Source organism: Carassius auratus, chromosome 19 (assembly GCF_003368295.1).
Source record: "Carassius auratus strain Wakin chromosome 19, ASM336829v1, whole genome shotgun sequence".
NCBI lineage: Eukaryota > Metazoa > Chordata > Actinopteri > Cypriniformes > Cyprinidae > Carassius > Carassius auratus.
The window spans coordinates 28,580,719-28,594,602 of record NC_039261.1 but is presented as its reverse complement, the minus strand read 5'-3'; the positions used below and the strand labels follow the sequence as shown (position 1 = coordinate 28,594,602).

Sequence of the window (13,884 nt, the reverse complement as noted above, 5' to 3'; positions counted from 1 at the left end):
TTCCTGCAATGCATTGCAACATATAATGGATAACACTAAACTCGCTCACAATCTTCAAAAGGAAATCAATTTTTAATGTATTCGAAGTTGCAAATTTTGTCATGTTAGTGCATGTAAACTTTTTAACTTCTATCAGTGGTACATTCACACAGAAAGTGTTGGAGGAGGAAATCTTCTGGCCGAACTGCAAGCAGCCCCGCCACAATCCTTTGGGAAAGGAAAAAACAGGTCACCTAATTTTTGCTTACAGTATCATGCAGGAAAATTGTTTTGGGGCATTTTTTTTTGCAGAACAGGTTGTTTGCTTTGTGGACATGACCCAACGCTCCCCTCACTTTAAACTAATTCTCAATGCATGAGCTCTTTATTTCCATCCTGTTATGCATCCTGCTAAACTTGCAATAGAGTAAATTAAATGTATGTGTATTCATGTATGTGTCAGAGGTTGACCATTTCTTTAATTTTGGTATACCCTTTTGTTAAAAATATTTAAATCACTAAACTAATGTATAATACTGAATAAAATGAATGGCTCCGTAGGTATTACTACTAGCATACAGTGTATGCTATAGCACCTTCATTAAAACAAGAAATTAAAATTCCACAAAGATTAAAGCAGGTGTCATATGAAGTTGTTTTACAGAAACAATTACCAGTACCAATCTATTGACAAAGTATGAGAAATGTCCGTTTTCCAACTGGTCGACAGACAGTGCCTGTGGGGTGCAGAAGGTCACTGTTCTCTTCGGTCTTTAAATAAAGGTTTTTTAAAGGCTCGTTTCATTTCCAAGATGGCGGAGTACGATCTGACCACCAAGATCGCGCATTTTTTAGACCGGCATTTGGTCTTTCCGCTGCTGGAATTTCTGTCTGTGAAAGAGGTAATATATAAATTACAGTAGTATAAATTGTTACTTTGTTGTTCAGCTATATTTTTTTGTTTAGTAGTCGCTAGATGGACAGCACCTCGTGGGGCGAATAGCCAGCTGATCTGGAAAACCGTTTGGTTTCGTATCTGATATTAAACAGAAATTACTTCTTTGTTGACACTATTGCTTTCAATATGTATTTACTTTTATGCCTGACAGATCAGCTTTATTAATCACATTAATTCTTATTCTGTAGCTCTGAACTCTCTTTGTGTTTCTACAGTACCACGGTACTGGGACGTAACGTACTGTTATTGTGTTTATGATATCATGGTTTCTTTAAAGTACCACGTCTATACCATACATTTTTACGTGGATATTGTCGTCATTAATCATTGTGATACGAGTAAAGATACTAGCTATATTAATATCAGGTAGCATCAGTTGGTACAACAGTAACGTTACCTTAAACGACACAATGTAAATGTAATATTCAGTCTTGTTTTTATGCTGCATAATTCCTCTTCAGGATATCGAGAAAGCCTGATATAACGTTAGTGGCGTTAAATCGGTTTATTGTTTACTCAGATCTACAATGAGAAAGAGCTTCTCCAAGGGAAGCTGGATCTTCTCAGTGACACCAACATGGTGGACTTTGCCATGGATGTATACAAGAACCTCTATCCTGACAAAGAAATTCCACTCTGTAAGTGCTTTTTCCTTCCTACCGGAAACATACATCGGGAACAGAGTTAAATAAAAGCATATCCAGAATCAATAATGAAGATTTTTTTCACATCACAGAGAGTGCATTACTATAAGCTGCATTCATATTACATCTAGAACTTTAAATTTACAGCGTTAAGGGAGAAGAGAACCACAGTGGTGGCCCAGCTGAAGCAGCTCCAGTCCGAAACTGAGCCCATTGTGAAGATGTTTGAAGATCCAGAAACTCAGAGACAGATGCAGTCCACCAGGTCTGTAGACATCATATTACTGTTTACTGCTTCTTGAAATAAAATTTCTGCTTGAATTGGCTGTTATGTAATCATCGTAACATATTTAAGGTCACCACTACCATGCACTTTTTATTTTAATTTATTTTTTTTAGAGATGGGAGGATGCTGTTTGAATATTTAGCAGACAAACATGGCGTAAGTTTTGCAACAAGCCTCAAACTATAACCAGTTATCCTTATCCAATTATATATTTCTTGTTTTCAGGAAAGCTAATTAAGAACTTACTGCATGGTTGGATATCCAGCAATGATTTGCTGTCTCTGTTTATTCTCTCAGTTTCGTCAGGAATATTTGGACACGCTGTACCGTTACGCCAAATTCCAGTATGAGTGTGGCAACTACTCAGGGGCTGCAGAGTATCTTTACTTCTTCCGCGTGCTCGTGAGTGTTGTTGTTCATGTCAACAAGAACGCTAGTGTTTTATCCTGTTATTTCTTATATCATTTGTCAAGTGTGAAATAGTCTCTGAAATATAGGAAGGAACTAATTCGTTTCTTTCCTGAGTGCTTTAACGGCTTTTGTTTTAAGTAATTTATTACAGTATTTACAGTATTATGCTTTTTAAATGAGCTGTTTCAAATAGTAGGTTATACCAGGTTATGTCCGATTTTTATTAAATAAATACAATTGAATCTATTTATATATTTTTAGTAAACAAATATAAAATTCTTTGTGACATTTAAACCACGTACTGTTCAAAAGTCAGTATGAAATTTAGCAAGAAATTAATCTTTTCATTCACCAAGGATATTTAAAATAAATGAAGAAATCCAGAAAGAAAGTGTCGCGAACAAACTAATTCTTGAGAACCAAATCGGCATATTAGAATGATTTCTAAAGGATCATGTAAAATAAAGACGTCACATGAGTAATGACTTCAGCGCTCAATGTTAAAGCAGTGTAATATCAGAGAATTCATAACTATGGGAGTGGGATTTTGTACCAATGAGATTCCACTGTGAAAAATAACAAGGAAATTGATACTGACAAAAATGTCTCCATCATGACCAGGTTCCCTCCACGGACAGGAACGCTCTGAGCTCCCTCTGGGGCAAACTGGCATCCGAGATCCTCATGCAGAACTGGGAAGCGGCCATGGAGGACCTGACGCGCTTACGAGAGACTATCGACAACAACGTATGTCTGTCTGGCATCCTTTAATCCTCTGTCTCCCTGTATAATAGAAACTTTGCGGCTGTATTTCATCAGCTGAAGAAATCCAATATCCTTCCCACTGGTTAATTTGCTGGATCACCCATGTTCCTTTGAGCTCCGATATAACAGTCCTTTAGCAGACGTCAGGGATTAAATCAACTATGCACACAAAATTGACCGGGATGACATTTACATTGCATCAGCTCTGAGAAGTAAACGCTTGGCTAAAGATGGATGCGTGTGGGTTTACTGCAGCCTCGTTTGCTTTGCTAGTCCGTGCTTGTAATGTAGTTTCAACAATGTGACATAAGTAAGAGTGAAGCAGTGTTGGCATTTTTAATCAAACCATGTTTTTTCTTTCCTGCCTCGGTTCAGTCGGTGAGTTCTCCTCTTCAGTCGCTGCAGCAGAGGATGTGGCTCATACACTGGTCTTTGTTTGTCTTCTTTAACCACCCCAAAGGCAGAGACAACATCATCGAGCTGTTCCTCTATCAGCCTCAGTGAGTGCGATTTACAGAAATTCCCTCTTCCGCTATAACAAGTGCTCTCAAATTGCTCATTAAAGAATGTAGAAGTGCAAGAAACTACATTTGCATAACATTTATGTCAATTGCTTGAGGGACTTGCCAGGAAGTGCGAGTTTTGTTTGCAACAATTACTTCAGAGAGGGTAGCTGGAAAATTAGCAGTTAATGAGATTCGCTCTTGAAAGCGTTTTTTAGGGGGAACAGTGCATGTTTGCGTGACCATAAAATGAGAGCTGCTCGGTCTGTGCACTTTGAAGATGTGAAGTGTTTGAAGGACGGTTGTGATATAATATTGAAACTGGAATCAATCAAAGCAGGTTTTATAAAGTGTCCACTAGGGATGCACTATTAATTGAAATGGAATCGAAATCGTCATTGGACAGAAGATGCGATTTTCATATGTATCTGTCAGAGAAGCACGGTTCTGTGGTCAGCAGTAAATCTCCGTCCGAAGGCCAGAGGGCGCTCTCGCGCTGAAAATCCTAATATGCCCCGAAGAAGAAACCCAGGAAATGCCCATCGCTGCAGCTGAATAAACATGTTATTAAAATGTGGTATTTTTATGTGCTCTCAGATGGTACATCATTTACTACACAGAGCCGTGGTTCACAGAGAAGCTACGCAAACAGTTGTCATTATCGCGAACGATTTCTTCGATTTCATAATTTTTTTGTAGTAAATGTTGCTCCATCTGAAAGCAGGTGATGATGATTTACTGCTGATTATAGAACCGTGCATGCGCATGACAATCGCATTTGATTAATCGTGCAGCCCTAGTGTCCACTCTTTTTTTTTTTTTTTATTGTGTTCATGTGCTTTTTGATAGATTTTTAAGGTAGGATATCAATACTAGTTTCCTGAAACTGGTTCAGTTTCTCAGTTCTTAATCTAATTTAGACTCAGTATTGTTTCAATTGTTATCATTTATTAAATTATCAAAATAAAGTATATTTTTCAGGTATTATAAAATATAAATGCAAACAAAAATACACTAGTTTGGGGTCCGTAGGACTTTTAAATGTTTTCGCAAAGACTCTTATGATCAGCAAGGCTGCATTTATTTAATCAAAAATACAGTAAAGACAGTTATATTGTGAATTTAAATTACTGTTTTATATTTTAATATATTTTACATTTGAAGTTATTACTGCGATGGCAACACTGAATTTTCAGCAGCCATTATTGCATTTTTCTGTGTCACATGATCATTCTGATGTGCTGATTTTCTGCTTAACATTTTTATGCAGTTTTTGCTGTTTAATGCTTTTGTGGAAACCATAATAAATCATAAAAAAATTTACTGATGAAAGGTAGTTTTGTAAAAATGATGGTTGTTTGTTTCTCAGGTACCTGAACGCAATCCAGACCATGTGCCCTCACATTCTGCGTTACCTGACCACGGCCGTAATCACCAACAAAGATGTGAGAAAGCGCAGACAGGTCCTCAAAGACCTGGTCAAGGTCATTCAACAGGTCAGCATGAAATTAGTCTACATCAGATTCAACATTAACATGTTGCTTTCAATATTGAAGCTAAAACAAATCCTGAAGAGAGATGTAGATAAACAAGCTAGTTAAGAATCTTTTAATATCGCATGCTATTATGCACAAAATCGCAGTGAGTTTATGTCGGTGTGGGTTGTTCTGAAGATTGTCCTCCTTTGCAGTTCAGATGTTTCTCCGTTGAGGTTTTTAGCTCAACAAGCATTGTTGCATTCCATTACGTTCATACTTGATGTGCTTTCTTTTAAGTATTGATTCAGAGCTGGTGAATTAGCGTCGGTTTTAAAGTGCTTCTTGGGGCACCCCCATTTTATACCCATGACTTTGGCACTTGCTGTCAAATTAGCACAAGATTAATGTTCCTCTCTGCTTTTGCTCTCTCAACAGGAGTCATACACATACAAGGATCCCATCACAGAGTTTGTGGAGTGTCTCTACGTTAACTTTGATTTCGACAGCGCTCAGAAGAAACTAAGGGAGTGTGAGTCGGTAAGGTTCACCACCCACTGTGTGTGTGTAATGTAGCTACCAGGGCTGTCATTCCTGTGATTCCCTCAGTACACTGCTTCCGTCTATTTGAATCGGTTGGAGACGAGCATCGATAGGAGCCATAAGTCCATTCAGCCACTGAAAATCCCTGTCTACTGTACTTTACTGCTGTTTCCCCACTAAGCTTTTCAAGACATTTCTGCTGTCAGTTTTCAGACCTACAGCTATGAGGCAGCTCCTTTCTCTTAGACATGGCCTAGTTGGGTCAGCATTCAGACTAGGGCTGTCAAAATAACTGAAAAACTAAATTTAAATTTTGTAATTAAATATTATCAAAATTCTAATTATATTTGAATTCAAAATCCATAATGTCAGTTGGGGTGAAGAAAAGCTTTTTTCTTCTCCCGCGAGGCCACATGAGGGCGCATCGAGCAAAATATTACTAATGCATGTCTATTCAAAGCATAAGAAAACATGACTGTAAAAAAAACCAAAAACATAATGTTTATAAACCAATTATAATTAAGTTGCTTAAACAACTATAAACAAAACAGCGTCATGTATGCATGAATAGTTTATACAAACGACAGAAAGCTGGTCGCACAAAGTAATATTTTTAATTTAAAATCATGAGATTAAGTTGGAGGGAGAACAAAAACCCATCATAAAGTCTCGAGATATGTTTTTAAAAAGTTGAACTTGCATTAATTTTACATTGCTTAGTAAACATGCTGTTCTCTTGTGCGAGACGCAAGTCCAACGGTGTCCCTCTAGAAAATGTGCGAAATATGCGTTCTGGGTGAGCGGCTTGGTTTTAGTTTTGATGTAAACAATCTTCTCCACATTGATGTTCTTTTTTCTTTCTAGTGGTTTCAACTGGATAGGCCAACAAAAACCTTATAACAAAAGGGATTTGTCTATAAAAGCTGATCTAGGTTCAGCTGCAGTGAAGGGATTTTTTTCATTAAAAATTTTTTTTTATTAAAGAATTAAACCTATTGGAGGTAAAAAAAAAAAAGTTTAATTTTTTTTTTGTATTTATTTATTTTACATTTAACAGTTAACATTTAACTAGTTATCAAACTCTGTAAATTTCACCAAACTGATTACTCACTAAAAACTCCCTACAGGTCATGTTTTCTTGCCATTTTAGGTGTTGCTTTGAGTTGCTTGCTTCCTTTTCTTTAAATTAGACTTCCCATAAATGCCAATAGGCACTCCCATCATATTGCGATGGAGTCATTACCTCCTCTCACGTGACTTCTTCCCATTCATTCTTAATTTACCCCCCTCCAAATTCAGCACACACTCTGGAGGGTCTGTTAAAACTCAAAAGAGACCATGTTTCTTTAGAATAACAATAATAATACTCAATAATTGAATAATATAAGAATAATTAAAGTAATTTCTACACTTGATTGTTATATTTTTTTGTAATATTAATTTTTTTTTGTTATGTTCTCATCCAGTATTTTGAGGAGACACTGCCTCCCTTGTCTCCTCAGAGGAAACGGCTCTTATATAAATATACTACCTTTCAAAAGTGAGATTTAAAAACTACATTTAAATGGTTCAAAATTGATTGGGAAATGTCCTCAAAGCGGGATTTGAATTTAGGACACCCGTAGTGCAATAGCGCTGTATGTCCGCGTGCTGCCCACAAGGCTATCAGCTCTGACCATTAGTAGCCTAATTTAAAAAAAAATAATTTTAAGTTTAAAAGTACAACATTCAGTCTCGAGGCCCTTTGGTGGACCTTCAATAACACTTACACGACTTTCAAAGCAGATCATTTGAATGGATTTTATTCTTTTCAAGGTTCTGGTGAACGATTTCTTCTTGGTGGCCTGCTTGGAGGATTTCATTGAAAATGCACGGCTGTTCATCTTCGAGACGTTCTGCCGGATCCATCAGTGCATCAGCATCAGGTAGCGCCGCCTCCCAGGAGGAATCCTGATAGACTAGCATGCGCTAATCCTCTTAGCTCTGTAAAAAGATCGTACCGTGCTGCGATGATTCAACGCGCTGCCAGGATCAATGGATTCCAGCCAAATCTGCCAAACGCTGAGCGATGTCACAATAGTATACATTCTTAAAAACCAGCTTGAAGGAAATCAAGATTGCGATAGATGCAAGTACAACAGTTTGTTTAGAGAATAGTTTAGTTTTTAATATGGATTTAGTTCTTTACAACATGAAGTCAAACTAAATAAATACGAAGTCTTTCTTTGGCAACAAGCTGAAAGAAAACAAGTTAATATTTTTATTTCCGTAAACAAAAGTGTTTTATGGTTTTGGTTAACTAATAACCCAGTTACAGATGTTATTTTGATGTTTGTTAACATTTTCTTTGAACCCCACTTGTTTGTGTCAGGAAACCTGGTGTTTTCACATGTAGTTGTAGAGGTGGGGGTGCGACTTAATTCGTCATCAGCTTGTGTTTATCACAACAATTGATTTTTGTTTAGACTGTTCGAACTCTTGTTTGAAGACGAGAGCAACAGCTTGCTTGTTGTTGACCTCAGGCAATCTATGTATTTCTCATTTTCTCCCTCTCACCCATCGCTCTTCCTGTCTCTGGGCAGCATGTTGGCAGATAAGCTGAATATGACCCCCGAGGAGGCCGAGAGATGGATCGTAAACCTCATCCGCAATGCCAGACTGGATGCCAAAATTGACTCCAAACTGGTGAGCGAGCTCTGGGATGCAGAACACATGTCCAAAACACAAAGCCCATTAGATTGAGATGTACTAGACTCCTTCTGCCTGTAAGATGGGCTGTTTGTTTGTATGATGTTTAACTAAGGTGCACATAGCCTAGAACAATAGTATTATGAAATGCTAAGTTTTACCTTTGAAATGTATTTCTCGTTCAGAACCCGTAAAAATGACTTGCTCCTATTGTTTGTTAAACCTTTGATTTTCTTCGTAACACTTTACAATAGGGTTTGCGATTGATAATATTAGTTAACATGAAATAACAATAAACAATACCTCTACAGCATTTATTGATTAATATTAATCTTAATCATAACATTTACTAATGTTTTAAAATGAGAAGTTAACACTAGTTAATGCACTGTGAACTAACATAAATGGAGAATTAATATCTGTATTTATTTTCCTGTTGAAATTAATTGCTAATGCTTTTATCACTGTATATAGTCTTGGTTCATGTTAGCTCATTAAATAGCACAGCTGCAATTTTAGATTTTAACAGTGTGTTATTAAATATTGGAATAACTAAGATTAATGTTGTAGTCCAGATTAAAATGATTTTTTTTTTAAAGATAAATAGCCCATTTAGTCTAAATTAGGGATGTCAAATTTCGATTATTTCCATGATCGATCGTCGTTTAAATTAACGATCAATTAATCGATTAATCGTTAACCATAATACTGCAAAATGCGTCTATTGCAGGCACGCAGTCAGCGGTATGACAGGATGTGCAAAAGCCACACACACACACACACACAAAACGCTTTCTCACTTGAATTAAAGGGGTTTTAGTCTGAATAAAATGCTAGTAGCAGGATTATAAAATGAATAGATGCGATTATGATCATTTGATAAAATGAAGAGAGCGCGCCATACTTTTGAGGTCATTTTACTTTGTTGACAGTTTCCAATCCCGCACGGAGAACGCTGAACGCGCATCTTTAAATGGTTTTGTGGTGCTCGTTGTTGTATTTTAAAGCACAATTGCAATGTTTTCAACTGACATTATTGTATAAAATTATCCGAAATGTGGAGCGCGTGTGACTGCGCTGCACATTAAGTGAACTACATCGGCGCTGCTGCACCAAAACACAGTTGCTCACATTAATTTGATCCTGCTGGATTCTGTCCTAGAAAATGTCAGATTTTTAAAAATCCGGCATACAGCGCATTAGATCGTGACAGTACATGCGTGCAGACGAGGATGAGCGAGCGCGGCTTTGGCTAGATTTATTTGGAGGTTATTGCTCATGTCTCATTCGGCACAAATCGAAATGTTTCCTTATTCGCAATGTATTTGAATGTTAAACTATTATTTATAATGTAAACTAGGCTTGTACTTAACACGCATTCGCATATAGACGGAAAAGATGATCCTCTTCATATGAGCAAAAACGTCCTTGGCATAACAGCAGAGTGGACCGGTATACTACGGTCTATTTAAACTGACCAGTGTAACCTTTTAATGTTTAGTTTACATTTTATTTTGATAATGAACAGACTGCGATGTAAGTTTGAATCGCTAGAATATACGTGTGCAGCAGGCTCCGGGGCGATCGAAACAGCTGAGACATTAAAAAAATATATATATTTTCCGCAAAAGTGTTTACTTTCATTTGTGCACACTCACAATAAAAACAGAAGATTTGTGCTCTTGTAAAATAAAGCAAACAAACAGAATGCGTTGTCATCCTTTTTTTTTTTTTTTTTGTGAACTTATGGAGCGCCCACACTTCTGTTTTAAATCCGTTAATCTTAATTAGCCTATTTAAGTCGGATATATTTCGCATAGCCTATTTAAAAAAAAAAAAAAAAAAAAAACATGAAAACAAATTGTTATTTTTATGTTGGGCCTATTACTTAGTAGGCTATAAATTTTCCCTAAAGCATCCCATTTTGTCCCAGGGCTTAGAACCTGTGCCCTAGTCAGGTCCATGCAGAAACTTGTGAACGATGCTCGGCGTCACCGTTTAGTGACAGCAGTGAATGCTCCGGGAATGTGTCGGTCACAGCGCCTATTAATCGCTGTTTTGAATCCAGCAATTATTTATTTAGAAATGATAAATTCTGATTATGACAAGTGTGGTATAAAAGCTTTGTTTATTAGAGGAATAATAGGTTAACTGGAAAATGTTACATCGCGACCATGCTTTTGGACCCCATAGTCTTCATTTACACGGCTTTGTTCTGGTTTGCCGGTTGGTCACGAATTTCCACAAATTCAGTATATTTAAGCATTGTTTCTTTTCCTAAATCTTCATAGTCTAACCCTCTAATTTCCCAGGTTTATTTTATTATCTTTCTCTTTTAATAACTGTTTTCGCATCTCTTACTGTGGTAAACATGGGAAGGGAAATTAAAGATTTTATGAATTAAGAATTCGTTCGATTTATTAATTTGTTCCCTTATTTCACTTAAATCATGGGTTATTTAGGGAACAAAAATAATGAAACATGGACAATTGCCACATTAATAATTCTTAGGAATGAATTAACAAGTTGTAGGAATGAATAGACTACCTGTCCTGTCACTGTGTCCCGCAGCCCTGCAAAGCGCACGATATAAAACAGTTATCTGATGAAATGATTAGTAACTACATTTCTATTGCATTTAATGTTGAATAACTTTTATGTTGTTTCTATTTTAGTGTACTTTAAAGTTTAAATCACATTAAAAGCTTAATTTGTACATTGTGAATGAATGATGATGCTTTTATATATCGTCACCGTCACTCACAGCCGCTCGCACGTGTTGAGTGCGCATGAGCCGCACGCAGCCCAACATTGAATCGGTTAACCGACCATCCATAGCCTTAATCGATTGCATCTCTTATCGACAATTAATCGATCATCGATTAATCGTTGACATCCCTAGTCTAAATATTTAAGTATAGAAAGTAGAGCAGCTGCTTTATTAATGGGCTTTCCAGGGTAAGGGCTGCTTTTTCTGCAGTTTAGCGCCATCTGCTGTCAGAGAGTTAATGTGCTTTCATTCAGCAAGTCTCCATGTGTTCCCCATTGTGCTTCTCATGCATGCTTGTTTACATCAGATTGCACACATCTTTCAAGCAGCATACAGCAGTGTAGTGCATTTTGACCAGTTGATGGGAATAGTATTCTTAAAATGCATTCAAAATTCTGAATAATTTGTAATATATAATTATTTGCGGTATTTAGAAGTGTCCACAATATATTGCATTATGGAATACCGGTACATGTCTAGTATTAATAAATGATGTTAATACAGATAAATAAATGTTGTAAAACTATATTGCTCATTCAGAGTTTGTATAGTTATATAGTAGATTTATAGCTGCTTAATGCATTACTGAATGGGACCGAAGTGTTACCCTTTTTTCTTTCTGTGGAACACAAAAGGATATGTTTAGCAGAATGCCCAAGCTGTTCTTTCCATTATTACAAAAGTCGATGATAAAAAAGCATGGTAGCACTTTACAGTAAAGTTAAATTCATTACTAATTTTGTTTTTGGTTTTCTTTTAACATTTTATTTTTTATCAAGGTTATTTTATTTTTCATTGCTAAAATGTATGTTTGTTCATAATAAAATAACATTAATTTATACTGAAATGTTAAAAATCTATTTGAGGAAATTAAGATTAATTAATGTTGTTAAAATATTACATATTTTATATTATATATAATATAACTTTTTTTTGGTTCATCTGTTTGTATAGTTGTGGGATTTAAAGGGATAAGTCAGTTTTAGTTTTCTTTTGTTTGTGTGCTTGTTAAATAATAATAAGATTTTATCATAAGCTTGTATTGGAGCTGTAATACATTAAAAAAAAAAAGGGTTGTCTAAAGTATTGCAAGTCATTATAAAACCAAAGTGATGCTGAACCACTTAATCCTCTAAAGCCTTTACTATTTCATTAAAATACTTAGTTTCTACTAGTATTATTTTAAAGTCTTAAACGGTTCGCTGCTCCTCCCTGATGAGTGTTTTCTACTCAGGGTCACGTGGTGATGGGCAACAACGCTGTGTCGCCGTATCAGCAGGTGATCGAGAAGACCAAGAGCCTGTCGTTCCGTAGTCAGATGCTGGCCATGAACATCGAGAAGAAGATCAGCCACAGCAGCAGGAATGAGGTACCGGACTCAAAGCAAACAATGCAGACTGAGCTAAAGAGTTTTTCCTCCAGCCGAGCCTACCGTCAAGAAATGAGTGTGCTGGAAAACTTTAGCTTTTAAGCATTGAAGCATTTTTCCTTAATTGAACATTAGCCAGCATTAGTCAGTGTACAGTTCCTTAAAATATCTTGCACACTCCCAAAATCAAATCCCAGACTCAGCATAATGTCTGAATAATCGGATTTTATGTCAGTGAAGTAATTCATGTCATATATCTTCTCCTGTATTTTGCTTGATATTCACTTTAAAGATATTGCTTGAGTCAGAAAATTTTGACCATTTAAAATATTTATGTCAGACATTAAATAGAAGCAATAGTTTTGAGCAAACTTCTGTTCTATATGCTCTGCATCTTTAATGTCACTAATGAACCTCCATTTGTTTCTAGACACCGAACTGGGCGGCTCAAGACACTGGCTTCTATTAGACAGGAGACACAAGACAGACAGCGGATCATCTGACTTCTCAACCTCATCTCAGTATTTAACTAACTATCTTTTATTTAGCCATGTTTTATATTAGGATCATTTTCTAAAAGACTGATGCAGACATTTCCCGCGTGACAAGAGCTATGGAGATCTGGGATGCTGCCATGAATTTATTGTATTCTGTATGAAGGAAGGAGTTTACCAGGCAAGATTTGATTCATCGTTCCAGTTCTGTGTAACCTCAAAAGACATTTTTTCTTTTCTTTTATATGAGTCATTGTTTTGGACCTCATAACGCAACATTGAACAGTGGAAATGTGTTTCTGAACACATTTAGAAGGATCCTGCAACATACTTCTGGAAATCTTTAATGGTTAAAGGTGAAGTGTGTTATTTTGGTGTCAAATAATAACGATTGTTTGTTTCCAAAACAGTTCTTCTGTTGTTTCATTGGTCATTTATTGTACTTTTATGTCAGTGTTTGTCATGTGAGACCACTGAAACTTGTAGAAACATTTTGAATAGATAACTGATGAGTATGTAGCAATCTTTCTGTTTTATTAATCCATTCTTCATACTTCACTTTTAACAGTCATGTTTTTTATTTGTAACTCTATCAACAGGGTCCTACAGTCCTGAAAATGTCAGGGCTGAAAGAGATCGGTCTGATTTCTTTTGCTAAAGTTCAAAAGTTTGGGCTCAGTAAGATTTTCTTAGAAAAATCTCTTATGCTCACCAAGTGAAATCAGCAATCTTGTGAAATACTACAATTTAAAACAGCTGTTTTCTATTTTAATATATTTTAAAATGTAATTTATTCCTGTGATGGCAAAGCTGAATTTTCATCAGCCATTACTCCAGTCTTCAGTGTCACATTATCACATGATAGTTTTGGTAGATTTGATGAATAGAAAATGAAAAAGAACCCCATTTATTTCAAATAGCCTACATTTTTGTAACAAATTAAAGCCCCCCCCCCCCACCCCATCTCACACATTTTTTAATTAAATTGATTTTCTTTCC

General features: G+C 36.2%; 1 protein-coding gene across 2 annotated transcripts; it reads left to right on the top strand.

The window, feature by feature from the left end:
- The first annotated feature begins 773 nt into the window (after positions 1-773).
- On the top strand, positions 774-13,404 carry eif3eb (eukaryotic translation initiation factor 3, subunit E, b). 2 transcript variants are annotated; one of them, XM_026290023.1, is made up of 13 exons: positions 774-881; positions 1,458-1,575; positions 1,729-1,846; positions 1,981-2,023; positions 2,165-2,269; positions 2,900-3,025; positions 3,419-3,543; positions 4,916-5,042; positions 5,460-5,561; positions 7,380-7,489; positions 8,147-8,249; positions 12,257-12,391; positions 12,822-13,404. In XM_026290023.1, the coding sequence occupies exons 1-13, from the start codon at positions 792-794 to the stop codon at positions 12,858-12,860; spliced, it is 1,341 nt and encodes a 446-aa protein (XP_026145808.1). In that variant the 5' UTR covers positions 774-791; the 3' UTR covers positions 12,861-13,404. The 2 variants fall into 2 exon arrangements, with proteins under 2 accessions (XP_026145808.1, XP_026145809.1); XM_026290024.1 differs by lacking the exon at positions 2,900-3,025.
- Positions 13,405-13,884: the final 480 nt, after the last annotated feature.

Coding starts and splice junctions, on each gene's coding strand:
- eif3eb (XM_026290023.1), top strand. CDS start 792: ATGGCGGAGTACGATCTGACCACCAAGATCGCGCATTTTTTAGACCGG. Junction 2,270..2,899: donor TTTACTTCTTCCGCGTGCTC/GTGAGTGTTGTT, acceptor CATCATGACCAG/GTTCCCTCCACGGACAGGAA. Junction 5,562..7,379: donor AACTAAGGGAGTGTGAGTCG/GTAAGGTTCACC, acceptor ATTCTTTTCAAG/GTTCTGGTGAACGATTTCTT.